The sequence below is a fragment of the Neoarius graeffei genome, chromosome 11 (assembly GCF_027579695.1).
Source record: "Neoarius graeffei isolate fNeoGra1 chromosome 11, fNeoGra1.pri, whole genome shotgun sequence".
NCBI classification, from domain to species: Eukaryota; Metazoa; Chordata; class Actinopteri; order Siluriformes; family Ariidae; genus Neoarius; species Neoarius graeffei.
Window position 1 is genome coordinate 58917287 of NC_083579.1, and position 22253 is coordinate 58939539.

The 22253-nt window shown below is 42.9% G+C and overlaps 1 protein-coding gene across 2 annotated transcripts in view; it reads left to right on the top strand.

Moving 5' to 3' along the window:
* The first annotated feature begins 2935 nt into the window (after positions 1 to 2935).
* Positions 2936 to 22253, top strand: part of LOC132894488 (neuronal PAS domain-containing protein 3) — a 430383-nt gene continuing 411065 nt past the window's right edge. Inside the window, exons 1-2 of one of the 2 annotated variants that reach the window (XM_060934363.1) lie at positions 2936 to 3031; positions 3191 to 3604. In XM_060934363.1, the coding sequence (XP_060790346.1) occupies positions 3528 to 3604 (77 nt within the window). In that variant the 5' untranslated portion in view covers positions 2936 to 3031; positions 3191 to 3527. Of the gene's footprint in view, positions 3605 to 22253 lie in introns of both variants that reach the window. The other variant, XM_060934362.1, reaches the window with a different exon arrangement.

Consider the following 22253-nt stretch of genomic DNA (forward strand, 5'->3'; position numbering starts at 1 on the left):
GGTGACTCTAAATTGACCGTAGGTGTGAATGTGAGTGTGAATGGTTGTCTATGTGTCAGCCCTGTGATGACCTGGCGATTTATCCAGGGTGTACCCCACCTTTCGCCCGTAGTCAGCTGGGATAGGCTCCAGCTTGCCTGCGACCCTGTAGAACAGGATAAAGCGGCTAGAGATAATGAGAATGAATGACATTTTAAGTGGCTGCAAAAAAAAAAAACAATGCAATTAAAATATCTTCAATATAGGACAAATTCAAATAATATCTTTAAATTCAAATCATAATTATTATTCTGTCCACATTCACTGGATATGAACAATCGCACACTCTGATTGGCTACTCTACTATTAGAGTACTATTAGGCTAATTGGTGGCTCTAAATTGACCACAGGTGTGAATGTGAGTGTGAATGGTTGTTTGTCTCTATGTGTCAGCTCTGCGATAACCTGGCGACTTGTCCAGGGTGTACCCCGCCTCTCGCCCATAGTCAGCTGGGATTGGCTCCAGCTTGCCTGCGACCCTGTAGGACAGGATAAGCGGGTACAGATAATGGATGGATGGACTATTATTAACAGGTATAATAGAAAGGATGGGTGGCACGGTGGTGTAGTGGTTAGCACTGTCGCCTCACAGCAAGAAGGTCCTGGGTTCAAGCCCAGCGGCCGGCAAAGGCCTTTCTGTGTGGAGTTTGCATCGTGTTCGTGTGGGTTTCCTCAGGGTGCTCCGGAGGAAACAAAAGCCTATTTCCCCCACAGTCCAAAGACATGCAAGTTAGGCTAATTGGTGGCTCTAAATTGACCGTAGGTGTGAATGTGAGTGTGAATGGTTGTTTGTCTCTATGTGTCAGCCCTGCGATAACCTGGCGACTTGTCCAGGGTGTACCCCGCCTCTCGCCCATAGTCAGCTGGGATTGGCTCCAGCTTGCCTGCGACCCTGTAGGACAGGATAAGCGGGTACAGATAATGGATGGATGGACTATTATTAACAGGTATAATAGAAAGGATGGGTGGCACGATGGTGTAGTGGTTAGCACTGTCGCCTCACAGCAAGAAGGTCCTGGGTTCAAGCCCAGCGGCCGGCGAAGGCCTCTCTGTGTGGAGTTTGCATCGTGTCCGTGTGGGTTTCCTCCGGGTGCTCCGAAGGAAACAATAGCCTATTTCCCCCACAGTCCAAAGACATGCAGGTTAGGCTAATTGGTGGCTCTAAATTGACCGTAGGTGTGAATGTGAGTGTGAATGGTTGTCTGTGTCTATGTGTCAGCCCTGCGATAACCTGGCGACTTGTCCAGGGTGTACCCCGCCTCTCACCCATAGTCAGCTGGGATTGGCTCCAGCTTGCCTGTGACCCTGTAGGACAGGATAAGCGGGTACAGATAATGGATGGATGGACTATTATTAACAGGTATAATAGAAAGGATGGGTGGCACAGTGGTGTAGTGGTTAGCACTGTCGCCTCACAGCAAGAAGGTCCTGGGTTCAAGCCCAGCGGCCGGCGAAGGCCTTTCTGTGTGGAGTTTGCATTGTGTCCGTGTGGGTTTCCTCCGGGTGCTCCGGTTTCCCAACAGTCCAAAGACATGCAGGTTAGGCTAATTGGTGGCTCTAAATTGACCGTAGGTGTGAATGTGAGTGTGAATGGTTGTCTGTGTCTATGTGTCAGCCCTGCGATAACCTGGCGACTTGTCCAGGGTGTACCCCGCCTCTCGCCCATAGTCAGCTGGGATTGGCTCCAGCTTGCCTGCAACCCTGTAGGACAGGATAAGTGCGTACAGATAATGGATGGATGGACTATTATTAACAGGTATTATAGAAAGGATGGGTGGCACGGTGGTGTAGTGGTTAGCACTGTCGCCTCACAGCAAGAAGGTCCTGGGTTCAAGCCCAGTGGCCGGTGAAGGCCTTTCTGTGTGGAGTTTGCATCGTGTCCGTGTGGGTTTCCTCCGGGTGCTCCGGTTTCCCCAACAGTCCAAAGACATGCAGGTTAGGTTAATTGGTGGCTCTAAATTGACCGTAGGTGTGAATGTGGTTGTCTATGTGTTAACCTGGCGACTTGTCCAGGGTGTACCCCGCCTCTCGCCCATAGTCAGCTGGGATAGGCTCCAGCTTGCCTGTGACCCTGTAGGACAGGATAAGCGACTACAGATGATGGATGGATGGATGGATGGAAAGGATGCTTTTTTGGGGTAATGTTTTACAATCTGAAAGTTTCACACTGTTGTAATCCTGCATGCAATACCAGTAAAGCTATTAACGGGAGGTTCTCAAAGGGTTACTGCCTCTGCAGCCAGTGCGCGCTCACGTGCCTGTGCCTGATTGGCTGCTGAAGGCCAGCGCGCGCTCCCTATACGCTCGCGCGGCGCAGTTAATCGGCTCATACATCCGCTCCCACGCGCTCCGGATCTCACACAACAACACCTTCAGCGGCACAACTCACACACATCAGTCACCGCACCGCTGGACACCGCAGCCTCGCATCTGCACACAGCAGATTTACACAGCTCTCTCTCTCTCTCTCTCTCTCTCTCTCTCTCTCTCTCTCTCTCTATCTCTATATATATTACACACGTGCGCGCACGCGCGCGCTCTGTTAGATAACTGTCGCGTGCAGATGAGGCGAGAGGAAAACCTCTAGATGATTCATGTGCAAACTTGAAAGCATTAACACAGAGGAGGGCGGGTCGAGTCGAATACGTCATCCATCGTGATTCATTTTGGACTTTTAGCTGGATTCCAGACACGCAGTTGGTCCTGATGAAAACTGAGCTTAGAGTCGCTTATAGTTTTCTTTAAGCGGTCTGCACAAGTCGTTAATATATATTTATTATTATTATTATTATTATTATTATTATTTTATTTTTTTTACGTCCGGAAGGAAGTTGGATAGAGTCTATATGCACTTATCTGTCTATGGAGCGACCTTTTCAATAAGGCGTTCCAGAACATTCCTGTGAGGATGTGCTAAATTTGGGCAGGGAAACCGATATAAGTTTAAATAGTGGGCTTTTCAGCTAAGTCACTGTTTTCCTCAATAGCCAAGGTAAAAAGTTATTTCATTGTAGTTTTGTTTCCTAGCAAAGTGGGTAGAAAAGTTCACTTGTAGAGGTTCTGGTCGCATTTTGTTCCTAAATTTAAAGCAGGTCGAGTCATAGTCTGTATGCACCGACTTTAAGGTACGGCATTTCATTTTGTGTGACAGGACAAGCTTCAGCATCCGGTTGAAACTTTATTTCTTGACGCGTAACGAGCATCCCGTCAATGCCACTGCGAGCCTGAAAACAGCAGCAGCAGCAGCAGCAGCAAAGAGCACAAAAGCGTGAGAATGGCCCAACAGCAGCAGCAGCAGCAGCTCGTGCTCGTCACTAATGGGATTGCGCTGTGACTTGCTCGGCCGGGAGGACAGGCTGCACTCACACACACACGCACACACATTCGCGTCGGCGGTGCGCTCGCTGCTCGGCGCGGGGATGATCAGATCTTCCCGGACTTCAGTGTGCAGGTGACGGCGGCTGCGGCGGGGCGCAGGAGCCGCAGGGATGCCGGCAGCACGAGTCCCGGGCGCCACCAACGGCAACCCGCAAAACGTCCAGGGCCTGACCACTTACCAACAAAGGTATGTTCATTAGCTCAAAACAACAAACGCTGCTTTCACTCAATTTCACCATATTGACCTCTGGTTTTAGCCGACGCGCGCGCATTCACTCTGTGTGCTGTCACATCACATCATTGCTTTGTTTTCCATTGTACTGCACATCTACAGAACATCACCATGGACTCGATTTGATCAGGAAACTAGATTGCTCTAAGTATATTAATTACACCAGATTTGCAGTTGCACTTTATTAGATATCAAACCCCCCCCCCCCCCCCCCCACACACACACACACTACATGATCAGTTTTTTTGTTTAAAACTCTGAGTCTTACTCAACTATTTGACCAAGAAGCCAACCAGACATACAAACCTGCACAAATCCTATTTAGTCCCACACTAACACTCAAGTGAACTGTTTCGCAGAATAGCTTTACTATGTGCACCTTGATTTCCATGTCCATGTGAAAACTCCACTTAGGTCATAAAATCTAGTTGCAAGCCAGCAGCAGGCAGCAGCAGCGTGTAAGTTTATTGCTGGTTCCACTGCAGCCAAAACTAGACTGAATTTATGACTGTTTACAGTAGCCACTTAGGAAATGTTTCCTCGACCACTCAATAGGACCCTTTTAAGAATAAAATCTAATACTATATGACACATTTTAGCATCTGGCCAAAAGGATTGGTTTCTAGTTCCATAGCCTATAAATCACATAAAGTAGCTTGGCACACACACACACACACACACACACACACCACACACCACACACACACACACACACACACAGAGTCTATTAGGTAGAACAAGCTATGGTTTATGTTTCTGGCAAAATTAGTCAAATATCTATACACAGTGTTTTAATGACCTGTGATTTGTACAGATATATTTCTGCACTTTAAAGAAAAACAACAAAAGCTGACACACAACTTGTTTGACCTTTGATAATATTTCAACCCAGCAGCTTTAATCTCCCCTTATATCGACATACGCTCAGCATCTTTTAGTGTTTTCCTTGCTCTATACTCACTTCAGATAATGAAGGGCTTGTTAATGAGCTGATGACCTGAATCAGCTTTAGTAGTACACGAAACATCCAGCGCATGAGTCTTCAGGATTGGGATCTAAACAGAGCGAATATAATATAATATTATATTATATTATAGTCTAGTCGTACAGGTAAAGCTCAACGTAAACACGCACACTCTCTTAGCCTATCTATAGATCTGCTACATACATGAATGAAATTTACGTGACACTGGATGGCCGGTGTGTCAGGAGTTGTTGACCTTGACGGGTCATGTTGGCTGGCTAATTATTAAAGGGCAAGAGGGGAATCTATAAATCAATCAGTGAAGATGTGTCTTCTTCGAGTAGATTTTCTCCACAAACATCACCTAGATATAACCTAGAGACTTCATAATAAGGGGGGGGGGGGGGGGGGGGGGGGGGGGGGGGGGGGGGGGGGGGGTTACAAGACCAACTTTGCAGAAGTGTTGGAAGAGCTGCCAGATGGTGTTACAGGTTTGGATTCAAGGTTTTCTTATGAGGTGTGTGAACTAAGGGTTTATAATTTGGTTATAACTAGCTTATAAGGTATTTGTCAGGTTTAAAGAAAAAGAAAGAAAGAAAAACATGCCACATGGTGATATTTACCCAGTCTTGAATAGAATAAATAGGCAGTGTTGTATTTGTAAATCTGTTCAGATCAAAGTGAAATAAAACACTTTAAAAATTATGTCAAATTTGCAGTCAGTAGTAGTTTCTTTATGATGATGATGATGATGATGATTATTATAGCACTTTTCTTGTAAACAGCTCCTTTTTTTTAACACAGTGAGCAAAAGCATCTGAAGGACTGTGGGTGCAAAATAAACGATATTGGTTGTGGATGGAGACATTTAGGATGCGTCGGAACAACCTGTAAATTCCGCGAAGAGGCAAAACTGTTTCCAACTACAACTGAGTGGCGTTGTTGCGCCGGCAGCAGAGGAGGCGAGCGCTACTGCACGCAGAGGGAAGCAGAGGTGGAGAAAATGCAGCTAAATGCGCACGGAAGGCGGCTTCACTCAGCGCCAGAGAGGACGCGCTCCTCCGGGGCCGAGCTCACCATGTGACGGTCCCCGTGTGAGTCGAGATCCGCGCTCTGTTTCACCTCAAGCCGCTGAATTAAGACGCATCCCGGGCTTGCGGCATGCCTGTGGAGCGCTGCGTCCTCACCGCTCATGAAGGCTCAGGGGGATGCGACCAAACCAGTCCGCTCCGGCACGGCGCCATGCCGCTCTGCTCTTTAAACACCTCTCAGTGTCCACATCGCACCGCCTTTGCTCTCTTCGGCTGCATGTCTGAATCAACGTGAAGACGAAAAGAGGAGGAAGAGGAGGAGGAGGAGGGTGGGGGGGGGAGAAGAAAAGTCAGAAATCAAATAATTGCGGGAAGATGGCGCCCACCAAGCCTGGCGTTCAGCAAGACCCTTCAAGAAGAGAACGGTAAAAACGGCTCGGTTTGTTGTGACGCGTCGCAGCCCGCTCATTAGATGCTGTGCACGCGGGGTTATTTTGTTGTTGTTGTTGTTATGATTGAGATGTCAGAAGTTTCGGGCGTGCCCTTTCCTCCAGGAGTGTGTTTGGCAATCAGGGAAGGTTGACGCTCGGGTAACAGGTTTACACACACCGAGCACAGATGAGGATGAGGTTGAGGATGAGGTGAGGCGCGTGTTTTGTCGGACCACAGCCACGTTCACTAGCGCACTCGGTTCAGAGCATGATGGCCACTGATGCCTCCGTGTTGACGTTGTTTGCGGTTGGCGGTGCGGAAATTCATGAACGTGTCGCCGGCATTGCTGCCGCGGAGCGCTAGGCCAGGCTGTGCACGACTTGAGTAAAGGCTGCTGTTTGCGGCGGGACGGAGAAAGCGGGGAGAAATTTGCATAAAGCAGCAGAGAGCTGTTCAGGAACTTTGAACGGAGCGCATGGATTCCTCAAGCGCCGTGACGCAGCCGAGCGCTTCCTCCAGGTAACGCTGGGAATGTGCATAGATCAGCACCCAGCACCAAACAGGCTGAGCTGTGTCTACCTGGAGTAGTCTGATTTTTTTTTTTTTTTATTGCTTAATTTAAAAAAAAAAACAAACCCCTGTTTATCAGTATGCATTGCTTAGTAACCTAATCTTGATGTATTAGGTTATTGATGTATGATCTGAGTCTGAAAGCACAGTGTTGTGGTGTTGCATTCTGCTGTTTCTCTATTTATAAAGAAACATTCGTGCATGAATTTCTCTAAACGCTTCATTCTTGTCTGTCACATTCGATGAGGATCTCAGTTTGTCTTACTTTTACTAAATGAGCCATTTAAGCCGCAATACTAGGCTGCTTTAATGAGAATGAATTTGGTGAAAGCTGAGTCAACAGGATATTTGTTCGCACAATCACACCTTGAAGCCGAATACCTGTTTACATCATATGTGCTAATAGATCAGATATGAAGCAAAAGGTGAGCTGGATGTGTTGTGCTGTGCTGTTTGTACACACACACACACACACACACACGCACATGCACATATTGGTCTTGGAGGCATTGTATAAACAGACCTAGGCTGCTGCACACACACACAATACCCAATATGTACAGTATATATGTTTGGAAATTGGGCCTCTGACTAGACTATCATGCCTAATATAAACAAAAGAAGAAGAACTACAGTCACAGCAGACCACAATTTGTAAAGATCTCACACATAAAGGCTGAAATTTAATAGTAAATAAATTAAAAGTATTAGTCATAAAGCAGAGGCCCAGACTCTGGCATTACATCCAGCACACTCCCACTGGCACAGCAGCAGAAGATGTTTATGCTAAATCACTCAGCTGTAATCTTAGTGGCAGGGGCATATTTTTGTGCCATTCTGAGCATATCGGCAAGATAGAAATCTTGAAGATGGAATTAATTTCGAGAGGAAAAACTTCATAGCCCGTGCATGAGCACACTCTTTATCACCGGTTTCCTGTTGGCATCCAGAAGGGGTTAAATCACACTCTGTGATTTGCTGTGCGGCTCCTCTTGAGAGCTGAAACGGATTTGCTTGAATATTCTGACTGAAGGTGTTTAATGGCTCTTAATGACATGTGCGTGTTTATGTGTATGGATTGGTGTTGGAGTAGCAGCTGAGAGTTTTATTCTTGGGCTTAAGCAACAAAAAGAGTAAACAGGGAGAGAAACAGGTTGGCAGTTCCTGTACTGCAGGAACCTCAAGTTGGCTTTGTATCGAGGAAAACCATTCTCTCCTTTCCCCAGCGTTGCATTTTGTATTGTATTAGTACAGTAGAGTTATGGAGGAGAATGAGTGGAAACTGGAAAAAGGAACATAATGGTGTATATGCATGCTGTGTGAATACTGTTGTGTACTAAATAGTCAGATGTATGATTTTTTTAATGCAGATTTGTCACCAGAGGAAATGCTTCCTATGTGTACATCAACAGGTATTTTGCTCGGTATTCTGCTAGGAGTCAAGGAGAGAAACAGGGTTTAATATTTAATAAAAGTTCACCTTTTAAGATAATTAAAAAAGGTATAGGCTTTAATTTTAAAAGCAATGTTCTGTTTGTTATCTGTGCTCGTTTCATTTAAGGGCTGTTGGAAACTAAAGCTCAGAAGTAAATCCTTTTTGTGGTCAACAATTGCAAAATTTGGCTTTAAATTAGTGAAGGTTTTTATTAAGGATGCAGCAGCATCTTCTACGTGCCTCAGAGCTACACTGGCAACCCTGCGCTACATCACTGAACAAAAGAACGGCCAGTTCCTCCCAGTGATCGGAACGCTGAACACAGTATAGATGGGGAACGAGTGTGCCATTCCGATGCATATTTATCACAATTAAGAGGGATTTCCAGCCCCATCTGTGGCTGTTTGGGCGGCGTGCAGCACGGTGATTACGCTGTCTCTGTCTCTCTCTCCTCCACCCACTGATGTTGCTCTGAAGGTCAGCATCGAGAGACAGACATAAAGAAGATGTAGCCCACTAAGGTAATAGTGCAGGCACGGAGCATGCTGCGCTACCGCACGCCTCACACTGTGCGCTGCTTTATCGGCGCCTTTGTGATACACACCCCACTCGGTCAGGCGGGGGATTTTTCATTCCGCTGTACCTTTGGCTTTCATATGGAGCTTGAGCCCTTTATGTTTGTATCAGTGGTATCAGTGACAGGAGAATCAACAGCATTAGTGCTGTAGAGAAAACAGGATGCAGCCACAAGGAAAGCCCATATGAAAGGAATAACTCGCCTATTTGGAGGCCTTTTTTCTTTTTCTTTTTTTGACTTGTACATCTTTATATCTTGAGCACTCGCCATTCTACGCACCTTTGGCAGTCTGTTGTCATAGACGTATTTAATCACACTCGTCTTTTATTGTTCTGATAAATAAACATGAACCAGTTGCTGTGCATCTTATTAGCGATCACAGGCTTTTCAGGAATCTGTCCTTGAGTCCCATTCAGTAAATTCTGTAGTGTTTCATAGGAAATCACCTTCTGTTCAGAATGAATTGCAGACAGAGTTTAGCTTTCTTTCTTAACTGTAGTGTAACATTCAAGTTGATGTTGTGACTTTTCAGCTTTTATTAAGATTCAAGGCTGAGGTAAAACCAAACCTTCCACCTATGCATTTAACATCCACTCAAGTGAGACCTTTATTTAGCGTCTGGCTTGAAGGACAGATGTTCTGCCCGCTGACTCCCATCTGCTTGTTTTCCCCGCGTATGTGTGCAGCTCCAACGCTAGCAGCGAGCGTTGCCCTTTAGCTGCCTCTGCTCGCCTCTCGCCCTGTACCTCGGCTCCTTCTCCCGCTTTCAGTACTGACAGCTCCACGCTCTGCTGTGAAATATACGGGCACAGGAATAGATAAGGTTAGTGTTTGAACATGCAGAAGTATAGAACCCAGTACATATATTTATGCTTTAGAACATTCACGGGAAAAGAGTTCAATGGTTGAAATATACTTCAGAAGTTTTCTTTGCAGCATACTGTACTTTGGGATTTTTGCCTTTTCATGGTGTTTGGTGCACCCCTGAGATCTCTAGACACCTTCTTTTAGCACGGAAACATATTTGCCTCATCCATACATTTGTCTCTCAGCTAGAGTTTGACAACATTCTGTCTTGAAAAGTAACTCTGTAAAAAAAATGGCAGCAACACCACCACCACCACTAGTTTATCATGCGACAATCTGGTACACACACCTGCATGACCCTTTGGTAACATGCCGGGTCCTGCCTGTGAAATTGTAATTGATTATTCTGCTTAGGCCAAGCAGGAGGCAGGACATGGCCCGATTAACTCCCCACAGACCGCCCTTGTGCCTCCCAGTGACACCCGCTGCACGAGTTGTGTAAATGGATTGAGAGGTGCAGATGCATGGGAGCCCACCTGTCACTTTAATAAGCACATGCTATAGCGGCGATTTGGCTGGAAATGGAAGTAAAGCCGGCTTCGCCTCACCTCGCTGAGGAGCTGCGGCGTGTTGAGGTCTTTTCTGACATGCATTCCTTAAGCATTGCGTCATTTGAAGAAGGCCACCCGTGCTTGGCTTTATTTGCTGGCTTTGTGCTGCCTTTTTCCCATGGTTATAGCAGCATGCACTATTCCAAAGCCACACTTTAGTAGGAAGCTGCATTCAGCTGTTACTCTCTCTCTCTCTCTCTCTCTCTCTCTCTCTCACACTCTCTCTCTCTCTCTCTCAGACAGCAAGCTGCCACCGAATATGCTCGGGCCTCCTGAAGCCCAGCTTGCGTATTGATAAAACACTCTGCCATCCACATAATGCTTCGTGTGACATGTAATTGGTGAAGTGATTGTGTTTCTTTCATCTAATAAAGTCTAAAGGCTTTCTTCCTGGGGCATTTGCAGCAGACTGTGGGAAAGGTCATAGTCCTAGATATGTTAGAATAGCCAGCAGCTAAAGTAAACATGCTCGGAAAAACTTTTCAGAATGTTTTTAGCCTCAGAAGGAGAGAAAAAAAAAAAACAACTACCTTTGTTTTATGCATTAAGTTTAAATCTGGAGAAAAACCCTGATCCTAATTTGGATTTTAATTTGGCAAATGGAAAACTAATTAAAAAATGGATTGTTTATTTATCTGTTTCATTACTAATATACTGTATAGTGATGTTAAATAGGTTTCATGTTGAATCTGTTTGAGTCAAATGTTCTTATTTAGACCGGAGCGGACATGTTACATTGCAAGATCCTCTTCTCTGCATATAAAAGCTTCATCCGTCGCTCAAGCCATGCTACTTTTCTCCCTCTCTTTTTATATTAAAAGTAGACAGCTTTTCGATTTCATAAAACCGGTGAAATTTAGTTTCCTCTGAAATTTGGTCATTGCAATACATTTATTTCTGTATTATCTAAAAACAACAACAAACAAATCAAAAAAAATACAACCAGGCCATTCTGTGGTTGGGAAGTTATTTAATTTGAGGGGATTCCCTAGCAAATAATATGCATGAAATCGCTCACTTCGTGCAGTCAAGCAGACGGGGAAGTCTGGTGTGCGCATCTGCATGTTTACCGTTCGGCATCTTCTTCTTCTTCACTTGGGTTTTACGGCAGCTGGCATCCACAGTGTTGCATTACTGCCATCTACAGGTTTACCTTGACCGTGCACTGACAGTTACATCATTCTGTCGCTAAACAAACAGCTGATCACATCGAGGTACTCGCTGACCGCCGATATTTATTAGTTTGGTCCTGCGTTTCCTTTCCTTTGCAACATAACGTCTTTTCTTCTCGCTTTCCGTTACTGTAGTCGGTCTTTCACGTTTCATTAGCGTCCTCCATTTTCCTCTCCTCTCCTGTTTCAAATTTGTATCCTTGCGCGAATGGGGAAAGCCCACCACGTGATGCATGATGTAGTATCTTGTATTGCGCCACGGTGAAGCAATAGCGGAGAATTTAGGGCCACATGGCCCTAAATTCATTAATTGTTCTATTAAAAAATTTAAATTGGAAGTCTGTGATTCAGATTCAGTAGCTTTCGGTCCACTAAACAAAAATAATTGGGTGCCAGGGAAAATTCTTTTTCTGACCTAAACCTGAAAAATCTGAAAGGCAGTCTACCTTTAAATCTTGTTCTACATGAAATTACACACAGAATGCTGTAAGACATTGTTATTCACTGAAAAAGTGACTGATAATAGAGATCCAACAGTATATAATTTGTGAATGCTTTATTTCTTTTATGGAAGAGCAGCTGAAATACCATTTTCACTACGACTTAAAGATTTACAGGCTTAGCAGCTCACATTTGAAAATGTTTGAAATGAAAACGGTAAACCCTGTTTACAACATGGCTGTCTTTTTTCCAGTAGTTTAAAAGCTCTCATCCTGCTTTCAGGCAGCACGTTGATGAAAAAGCAACATATAAAAAACTTTTTCAATTGAATAGAAAAGAACTTTCTAGAGAGTGCACTTGAAATAGTCGAGGCTTTGTGAGGTCACGTCTGTTTTTTTTTTAAAGATGTTATTTCATGGCTGTGCAGCTCTCTTCTCTTTAATTCCTTTCGTTGTGTTGTAGCCCTGTGTGTTTGAAAGTGTGTAGGTCAATAAGGATGGGCACATTGCGAATTTCATGATCTGTGTAGTGGAACAAATTGAAAGCAAAGCCTATATCAATCACATTGAAGGCAGGGTTAATTGTTCCTGCTTTACAAGAACAGTGGACAGATAAAGCAGTAATGATGCACTTATGTCTCTGATGTCCACTCTCCTCCACATGAAATGGCAAAAAAAACCATGGAGATTGTGAACAAAAGCTGGGGATGTGCTTTCTATTGGATATATTTGGCTGTCAAGGCTTTACCTTTGCTTCTGTTATTCTGCCTTGCATGAATTAAAGTTTTAACTCCACAAACTTTATGTTTTTACTGTTTAGCATCTTTGACAAAGTGTTATGCAAACTGCATGTAAAGTGCATTTTATCCAAACTGTAAACACAAACGGTATTGAGGAATTCCCTGAAACGCTGAAGAGTGTAATAGGAGAGATCCTTATTCCTGGCTCTGGTCCTAAAGGACATTGCCTTGGAATTGCTGAATACATTAATTTAAGAGAAAAAAAAGCTTCTATTGGCACTTTTTGTGCATTTGCATATTTATCGAAGAGCTTAGCCGTGCGCTCCTGAGAAACTATAAATTGCAGAATTTTAAAAGAAAATGTATTTTTTTTCTGTCCACACTCACACTCACACACACACATACACACATGCTCATTCATATACAAGTACACACACTCCCCCCCCCACCCACACACGTACATGTATATTTTATATACATATGTAGTATTTAATTAATTGAAGTCTGAAGTCCATGACAGCTATCACAACACAGCGGGTAATTCTGAAAATTAATGAGAATGATAATGCTTAAAAGACTGTTCCAGAGTTTGCCCAAACTCATTAACTAAATCTCTCATTTAAATACATCCTAAAGACTTTCAAATAGGGGAAAAATACATTGTTGCTATATAAGCATTAGCCCGACTTGAAAACGCTGAAGAGTAGAATTTTCTGCGTGACTGAAGTTCATCAGTTTGTATTCAAGCTTCTCATCATCACCCAAATAGAGATCCTCTGTTATATATAATATGCATAGATAAACTACGGCAAAAGAAAACAGCCCCAGATCTGAATGGATGTTTTGGAATTGATGAATTAAGTTTTTAATGCTGAATTATAATGCAGCGTCCTGATTACAGCCCACTTACCTAACGTATTAGGCGGCACAGTGGTGTAGTGGTTAGCACTGTCGCCTCACAGCAAGAAGGTTCTGGGTTCGAGCCCTGTGGCCGGCGAGGGCCTTTCTGTGTGGAGTTTGCATGTTCTCCCCGTGTCTGTGTGAGTTTCCTCTAAGTGCTCCGGTTTCCCCCACAGTCCAAAGACATGCAGGTTAGGTTAACTGGTGACTCTAAATTGACTGTAGGTGTGAATGTGAGTGTGAATGGTTGTCTGTGTCTATGGTGAGGTTTACATTAGACCGTATCAGCGGATCATCAGATTAACGTTTTTAAAACGATTAGCGTGCACACAGCAACGCCAATACACGATTCGCGTGCACACAGCAACGCCAATACACGGATACGCTAATCACATGACTAATTAGACGGCACGTAAGTTGAAATGTGTAAATGTGTAATGTGTACCGTATTTTCTGGACTATAGAGCGCACCTGTATATAAGCCGCATCCGCTCTATTTAAAAAAAAAAAAAAAAAGATATACAAGCCGCACCGGGCTATAAGCCGCAGATATCTATGTTGAAAAATTAGATATTTACTGCATGTACAGAACGATTTTGTACTGTAAATGTACATGTATGTACCTGAACAGATTCTTTCCGAACAGTGCCTTTTAACACGGCAGCAACTTTGCTGATTAAAAAGGAACAGAACCAAGAGAAAATAACCGGTATTTATTTACCTTCATTTCTCCTGTGTTTGAAACCACAAGTCACTTTAATCATCTTCGCTGGATTTGAAAATAATTACCAGTTAGTAATTTGTCGTGCGTGTTCTATCTGCTAAAGATCTGCTAATTCTTCTTTGCACTGATTTTTCGTCTATCTTATTTTTGATTCTACTTCCGGTTAGAGCGCCCCTAGCGGTGGAAGAAAAATCCATGGAATAGCCGCACCTTTGTATAAGCCGCATGGTTCAAAACCTAGGAAAAAAGTAGCGGCTTATAGTCCAGAAAATACGGTAATTTCTCCTCAGCGGCTCGGCTCCGCAGGCATCCTGCGCTCCAAATCACTCCGCCCTGAACAGCGAGTGCCCTCTGGAGGGTGCGCACTCCGGCCCTGCGCAGCTCACAGAGCGCGCGAGTGAAGTGCACGAGCAGTGATTCGGGACTGAGCCGCTGTGTGTGTGATCCAGTGCATATCGGGCATGTGCGTCACTTACCACTTGCAAGTGGAAGGATGGCAAGCCTAAAGACAATCATAACTACACAATGGGCAGTATTTGCATCAGTATTTGCAGTATTTTCATACTTTTATACTCTTTAATGAAAGGTGATACAAGGCGGAAGTCCGCGCCGTTTTTCAGCAGTCGCGTCACATGACCAACGCCAGCGAATCAGGAAGGTGGATGTCACAGTGACGTTGTCCAATGACGACGCCAGCTAGAGCTCAGCACAGCGTATCCGCGTATTCTCAATGTTTACATAGCACCGGACCAGACACGATCTGGATTGAATACGTGGACCCTGGCGGATTCCCGTTTCCCGGCGTTTCCAGGCGGTTTAATGTAAACAGACAGTGCATCCGCGAAGAAAACGAGACAGATACGGTCTAATGTAAACTTGGCCTATGTGTCAGCCCTGTGATGACCTGGCGACTTGTCCAGGGTGTACCCCGCCTTTCGCCCATAGTCAGCTGGGATAGGCTTCAGCTTGCCTGAGACCCTGTAGAACAGGATAAGCGGCCACAGGTAATGGATGGATGGATTACCTAACATATTAGTTTCTTTTACAGGTTGCAGCAAATAATTTTTTTTGATAATCATTAATATTTAATTTATTGGATAATCAAGTAGCAATTCTTTAGTGTGCCTCATCGAACGTATGCCTTGCTTTACCAATAATGTCAATAACAAGGGCTCAACCCAACACCTAATAAGCTAGTATTTTACATATTCAGAGATGTCCATAAGCACCGACGACCAGAGGTTTTCTCCGCCTACACAGATGGTCTGCACTGGCTGCTCAATCCCAGAAAAAAAAAACCAAACAATCAAGCTTTTCAACAATCAAGCAATTTATACCATCTCCGCTGCCCATAATTTGCTACAAATCACCTTACTACAAATCACATTATTGCTATTTCACGACGAAATTGTCTTTGATTCAGGTCTAGCATGACCGGAAGCGATGCCATATTTGTTGATCGATTCTCACGCTCTGATTGGCTGAGCCGGATCACGTGACCACGCCGTAGCAGACAACTTAACAGACAAAGGTAAAGACGCAGTTGGTTGTTTCAGACGATTTCACTTGGTTTTCACAAAATATTTTATAATATAATGTAATAATATAATTTACACACGCACCAAATAAGCTTGCCATGTAGTTATGTTACAGAGCCAGGCAGCGTATGACAGAGGGTAACCGAGAAAGCCAAGGACGCATACATCTGGAGGGAAATTTCATACATATTTTGCAAGTATTTTACAGGGACCTGTGATGACCTGGCGACTTGTCCAGGGTGTACCCTGCCTTTCGCCCGTAGTCAGCTGGGATAGGCTCCAGCTTGCCTGCGACCCTGTAGAAGGATAAAGCGGCTAGAGATAATGAGATGAGATGAAATTTTACAGGGAACTTGTTAGTAATCTATTAGCTGAGAATGCACCAGAAGCCACCAGAAATCATGTAAATTTCAAAAATTTCTGGGGGGGGGGCATACCACCAGACCCCATTAGCATTAGCGCACCTTTAGCACACCATGGCAGCTTTGTTGCCTCAAATTCCACAGCAACTTCTCATCTCATTATCTGTAGCCGCTTTATCCCGACAGGGTCGCAGGCAAGCTGGAGCCTATCCCAGCTGACTACGGGCGAAAGGCGGGGTACACCCTGGACAAGTCGCCAGGTCATCACAGGGCTGACACATAGACACAGACAACCATTCACACTCACATTCACACCTACGGTCAATTTAGAGCCACCAGTTAACCTAACCTGCATGTCTTTGGACTGTGGGGGAAACCGGAGTACCCGGAGGAAACCCACGCGGACATGGGGAGAACATGCAAACTCCGTACAGAAAGGCCCTTGCCGGCCACGGGGCTCAAACCCGGACCTTCTTGCTGTGAGGCGACAGCGCTAACCACTACACCACCGTGCCACCCCACAGCAACTTTTTTTTTTTAAATCCGGCTACTTCAGATTTTTTGGAGAAACCTGATATTTTAGTATTTCTCCAGTATTTTAACAGTACTTTCGCAAAAACATATTGAATCTCTTCCATATCACATTATGTAGTACAAGGATAACCTTGATGTTCATGCACTATGTACAGTGTATACTACTGCTGTGCTTTCTGTACACTGTGTTGCATCACGCTTTACTTTTTTGAGTGGGAGAACTCCCGCAGTTTTAACATTTCAGGTATTACTTTTTTTTACTATGCTCTCGTTGTCATCATCAAAGTTCAGTCAGTGCAATATCCAGTTTCTTTTATGGTGGCTAGACATCAGCCCTGGATCCCACAGGACTTGTGAGCGGTCAGAAATGATCGTGAAGCAAGAAGAAAAAGCACACAGCAAGTGATGGCATGCCCTTATTTTAGCATGGCTTGTCCTCGTTCTCTGTCAAGGCTTTCAAGGGTTGTGAATTCACGTTAAAGTTCAACTGGACTGAGCATGAAACCTTTATTTTCTGCATTCTGTCTGACCACTAGACTGTTTATAAGTGAGTGAAACCACATGGTTTCTTTCTTGGGTCATTTGGTTTTCAGTGAAAACAACGATAAAAATCCATGTTGATGAGTATCATGAGTATCAATGCTCATACATTTGTATGTTACATTAGTTTACACACTTTGGATTCTTCAAGGTTCAAAGCTTCCTAAAGCTATTTTATTGGAAGCCTCTCTGAAAGGGAAGTCTGTGTTTAGTATAAAGTTCTACATAGAATCTTTCAGAGGAACAAAACGGAGAACGCATTAGGGTGTTGGATTTAACCGTTGTTGTTGGGTTTTTTTCTCAGAGTGTAAATTAGTTTCTCCTTATATATGTTTTTAATTGGGCTGAATATAGTTGTAATGATGATGAAGATGATGATAATGATGATGATCAGCCAATTAAAACTAATCTCACCGTTAGACTTCAGTTACCATAACAGTAGCCAGGTTTCCATCGCAGTTTTGTGCAAAATAGAAGCAATATTTTTAAAAAATTCACAAAAAACACAATTGTGAGTGGTCTTTTTTTCTGTTGAGTATTGTTATGCGATTAAAGCTGGGTTTTCTCCTCTTATGATCGTTCTTACAGCGTGCCCTCTTTATTGCAAGGTTGCATTTCCATTTGCTCTTCATTACGTCATGTGACTTAAATGCAAAAAAAGTGTTTCTATTTCAATTTTGTCAAATATTGCTTCATCGAATCATCTGAAAAACAACCTCATGCAAAAGTAAAAATGTTTTTTTGCAGTATTTGAGTTTTTTTTTTTAATTGCTGTATTTCCATTGCTTGTTTTTAAGTTTGCAATCTCAAATTGTGTGTTAAGCAGGTTAAGGGAAACACGGTTAGTGAGATATACAGTAATGTAATACAGAGAGTTAAAAAACCAGGTTTTATTAGAAAGCTCTCTTATGGTACAGGAAAAAGGGTTCAGTAATGTGTTTTATGTAGATGATTTTGCATGAAGTTGCACGCAAGAACAAAAAATTAGAAATTGTATTATTTAGGAGCGAGCATCCTAAATGCAGCAAAAACATTACAGTGGTAGAAAAGTTGGCTTATCCGTAATAAAATCATGGCATGTTTGATGGAAACAGATTTTTAGAAGCAGTTCAGCACATCATGGTGCTTCGCTGGAGGTTCTTTGATTATGCCATCTTGATGCTCTGTCTTCAGGATATTAACATGGGAATGGTTGATAGAAACGCACAATGATTCACACTTTTACAAATATCATTCAAATTAGCATATGCATTTCCTAGTATTATAGCACCCCATGTCTCAACATGGAACCTGCGTTTCAGAGGCTATGCTGACTGTGTTCTCTCTCTCTCTCTCTCTCTCTCTCTCTCTCTCTCTCTCTCTCTCTCTCTCTCTCGTCTTTGTAAGAAAGAGGCAGGACCTATGCCAGGCCCATCACCTTGCTTCTGCTGATGATGTCTTGAAGTGCCGTCCTCGTTATCTGGTGTGAGCCATTTTGCAGCTTCATAGAGTCCCTGATAGCTCAACTTAATCTCCCCCTTTCCTTATCACGGCCTTCTGACTGCACCAATTAGATTTTAACATATTATATCTAATACGCCTCTTCTCTCTGCCAGGCAGGAAGTCGCTGTGCAATCCTCAGCTTTCGTTGTACCTCTGTGATCTACAGCCTCGAGGTGTGGCCAGAAAAATTCACTCGGCCGTTCAATAGCTGTGTGTATTTCAGCCGCAGCCATGATGATGCTACAGATCCAGTGTATTGAGATGTAGACTTCAAGCAGGACAGTTAGGTCTCACAGGATTAAAAGGACAAACAAAGCCAGGGAAGGATGAAGCTAATAGGTCATCAATTTACCAGTAATTTACCATTCATACTCCTGTTTCTTTGTAAGCAAGCGCTGTACTTGCTTAAGGCCCTGTCCACACGGCAACGGATTCAGGTGACTCCGATACAATTGCTTATCGTTTAGGCCTGGCGTCCACACGGCACCGGCGTTTTGGGTGCCCAAAACGCAATCTTTTTGAGAACGGGTTCCAGAGTGGAAAGATCTGGCAATGTTGCCGTTGCAAAGTCGTCTGGATGAGTAGAACGGATTTGTTTACGATGACGTCACAACCACATGACTGTGAGTGCTTCACGCCGGGTAGAAGTGTAATGAACTCGATGCGAGTTGTCAACAAATCCTATAACTTGGTTCATGAAACGCGCTTACAAAATATTTTCACTGTGAATATTTATTGTGTAATGGTGCAAAGTGAGAGAGAGAGAGACTCTGCCCTTAGGGCAGAGTCAATCCCGCCAGCAAAAATAGGGGGAAAAAAAGGAGCGATCTCACCTCTTCAGATGTGGGTTTAAGTCCTACAATACATTCCTCAAAAAGGGTGTAGAAGAAATTAATCCATCAACGTGTATCATTCAATTTATTCCGGACCATTAAAGACGCCGCCTTCCGCGTAGAATCATACGTCATCCTCGCCGCCATTTTGGAGAGGTCAAAGCAGAGAATAAAGATTAGCTGCGTTTAACTGTACCAACAGGTTTGCAGTCCAAACGAGATCACATGGGATTACCTTTCACAGGTGAGACTGGAAAAATACTTTTCATTGTATTTGGTCATTATAATGTAATTTTACAAACAGATTTTCCTGATTTTGTGGCTAATATGAAGTCTCGCGCATAATAGTTTATGCGCATGCGTCCTTACTTCTTCTATTGTTCTGGTGTCTCCGAAGGGACTGTCTTACAGCGCCCCTAGAGGTGTGGCATGTGTATTGCATCGTTTTCAGCAAACGTTGCGTTGCCATATGGACCTGATATTTTACTGATTGTTGCCCATTTGGACGCGATATATTTTTAAATAACATCTCGTTGCCGTTGTCGTGTGGATGTAGCCTAAGAGTGTTCAGCTAAGGAAACAAAGCATTTAGAACTAAATATAATATAAATATATAAAGTGTCCCTGAAATCAAAATAGGTGTTTCAGAGCTTTTTTGTGTGTCTCTTATACCGCTTTTCGACCAACAGGGAAGGGGTTCTTGAACCGGTTCCGTTCAGGATTCTTTGAAACTTGGTGTCGGCTCGAGAGCCAGACCGCATTTTCACCAGTTTTGAGTGGAGCCAGTGTAAATCATGGATGTGTCATGAAGGAAAGCGTTGTACAATGCACACTGGAATTAGTAGCAAGAGCTTTTACTCATTAAGAGAGATTGGCAGAGCTCATTGATTACCTGTGAGCTTTTGTTCTGTTCTTGCAGATATTTGTTTTCATTGCATTTTTTCTGAAGATGTATCCTTTTCTACTGCATTGTGTTCTCCGTTACTGTGTTCTGCTTCCTCTCCAAACTCACGACACACCCACTGACATCGTCACGGTTTGCGCTGGAAAAACCAGCTATATTTTGGTTCCAGCTGGGAACCAAGATTTCAGGTTCCAAACTAATTTATTTTTGGTCAAAATGCTCCGAATGTTTCAAAATTTGCTGCATGAACCAGAACGGAACGCCTTTCTTGTTGGTGGGAAAAGGGGTATCAGTGCTATGGACACTAATATGATACTATATAGATTTGGAGATAGTCACATTTTTGGGAAAATGATCACACGATGATTCATATCTCAGCAAAAAAAACTTTGTGGATCATTTAAATGCTCTTGAGAATGTACATGTCCTGCCCCTAGAGGCAGGTTTTACTCTAAAATATTAGCTCTTTAGCAGCATTAGTAGTTTGTTAGCAGTAAGCAGTAGGGCTGTCGGTGTATTTTCGGCTGTGCATCTTCCCACACACTATTCCCTTTCCCAGCTATCCCTTACAGTGTTCCAGCAAGCTTTTCAAGAGGGCAGGAAGGCATGATTACCACGGGCAGTCTTTTGTGTATTATTATAAACAAAGCCTCTATTTTACAAAACTAGCCATACTGGGCAACTACGCAAGGTAGATTATTTTTGTAAAATGAAGTAAAATCTGAAACTTGTTCATTAACCAATTTAATACAATGCTTTATAATTAGGCATATCAGGTGAAAATTGAAATTCAATCCAAATTGCTGGAAACTGCTCTCATTGAATTCAGAATTGAATGCAGAACAACGTACTTTTTACAGGATTAAAATATGCTTATCTGTTCTTGAGATATTACAAATCAAAGATTGAAAAACGGCTTAATTTTTAGAAAACTGACATAATATTCTGTCTGAGGATCACATGGTCCAAAATGGGCCTCATTAACGAATGAGATTAAATATTTTTTCTTAGTAACTTTTCTATTTTTCAAAATATTTACATGGAAATTGGCAGGCACATAGATGGTTGTATACTGAATACAAAGTCTGAAAAATTAGTAAAAACCAATTATGCAAACGAGTATTTAATTAGTATTAATTATGCTAATTAGGTAAAACTGTTAAATCAATACACTCTCTTCATCAAAGTTTCACCAAATGGCTTTATTTGTGCAACATAAAGCTGATCTTAACTCTCATTTATACATCACAAAGAAGGAGAAATCAATGTTAATTATAAAATATGCATAAATAAGCATTAATGTCATTCACATCTACTATTCTCTATCAAAATAAAGTAATAAAAGATGATTTCTAATACCCTCTTTGTACTCTGTAGGGCTTTGTATTTCTAAGTAGGGCCAACTAGTGTTTATATGAAAGAGTATAAATGATTATTTCAATCAATATTCACAGCTTCCAAGGCTAATCTCAAAAAGCTTGTGTGAGCCACATCGAATAAACAATTCCATTTAATTGGATTGAAATTGACACTCGCGTTTCTGACTTCCGGTTTTTAAAAATATCATTCCGATCACTAAGATCTCAATATTTTTCCTCAGAACAACAACAGTTATATTCTATAATAGTTACTTATTTACATTAATCAATTTGATTTGAAAAAATAAGTAGGTAAAGCTATGAAAACTCACTTCAAAGTCTCCCGTGAATCATAACATCAACACTAGCTGACGGAAAATTTTTGCTGAATACTTCATCAGAAACAGTGAGAACTAGAGAACGTCCATATAAAAGTTATCTGATTGATATTCATGAGTAATCCAGCTGGAAACCGATCAGAAGAGCGAGAGCCTGACCACTTTCCTGTGACTCAAAAAGCACTGGCAGTTTCCCGACATCCCACGAGCAGGGTGTACTCTGTTGTACCAATTTCAACCTGCCATTACTCCCAAAGTACTGAACAGATCCTAAGGAGATAAATTTCTTTTGAAAGCAGATATTATAAGCTT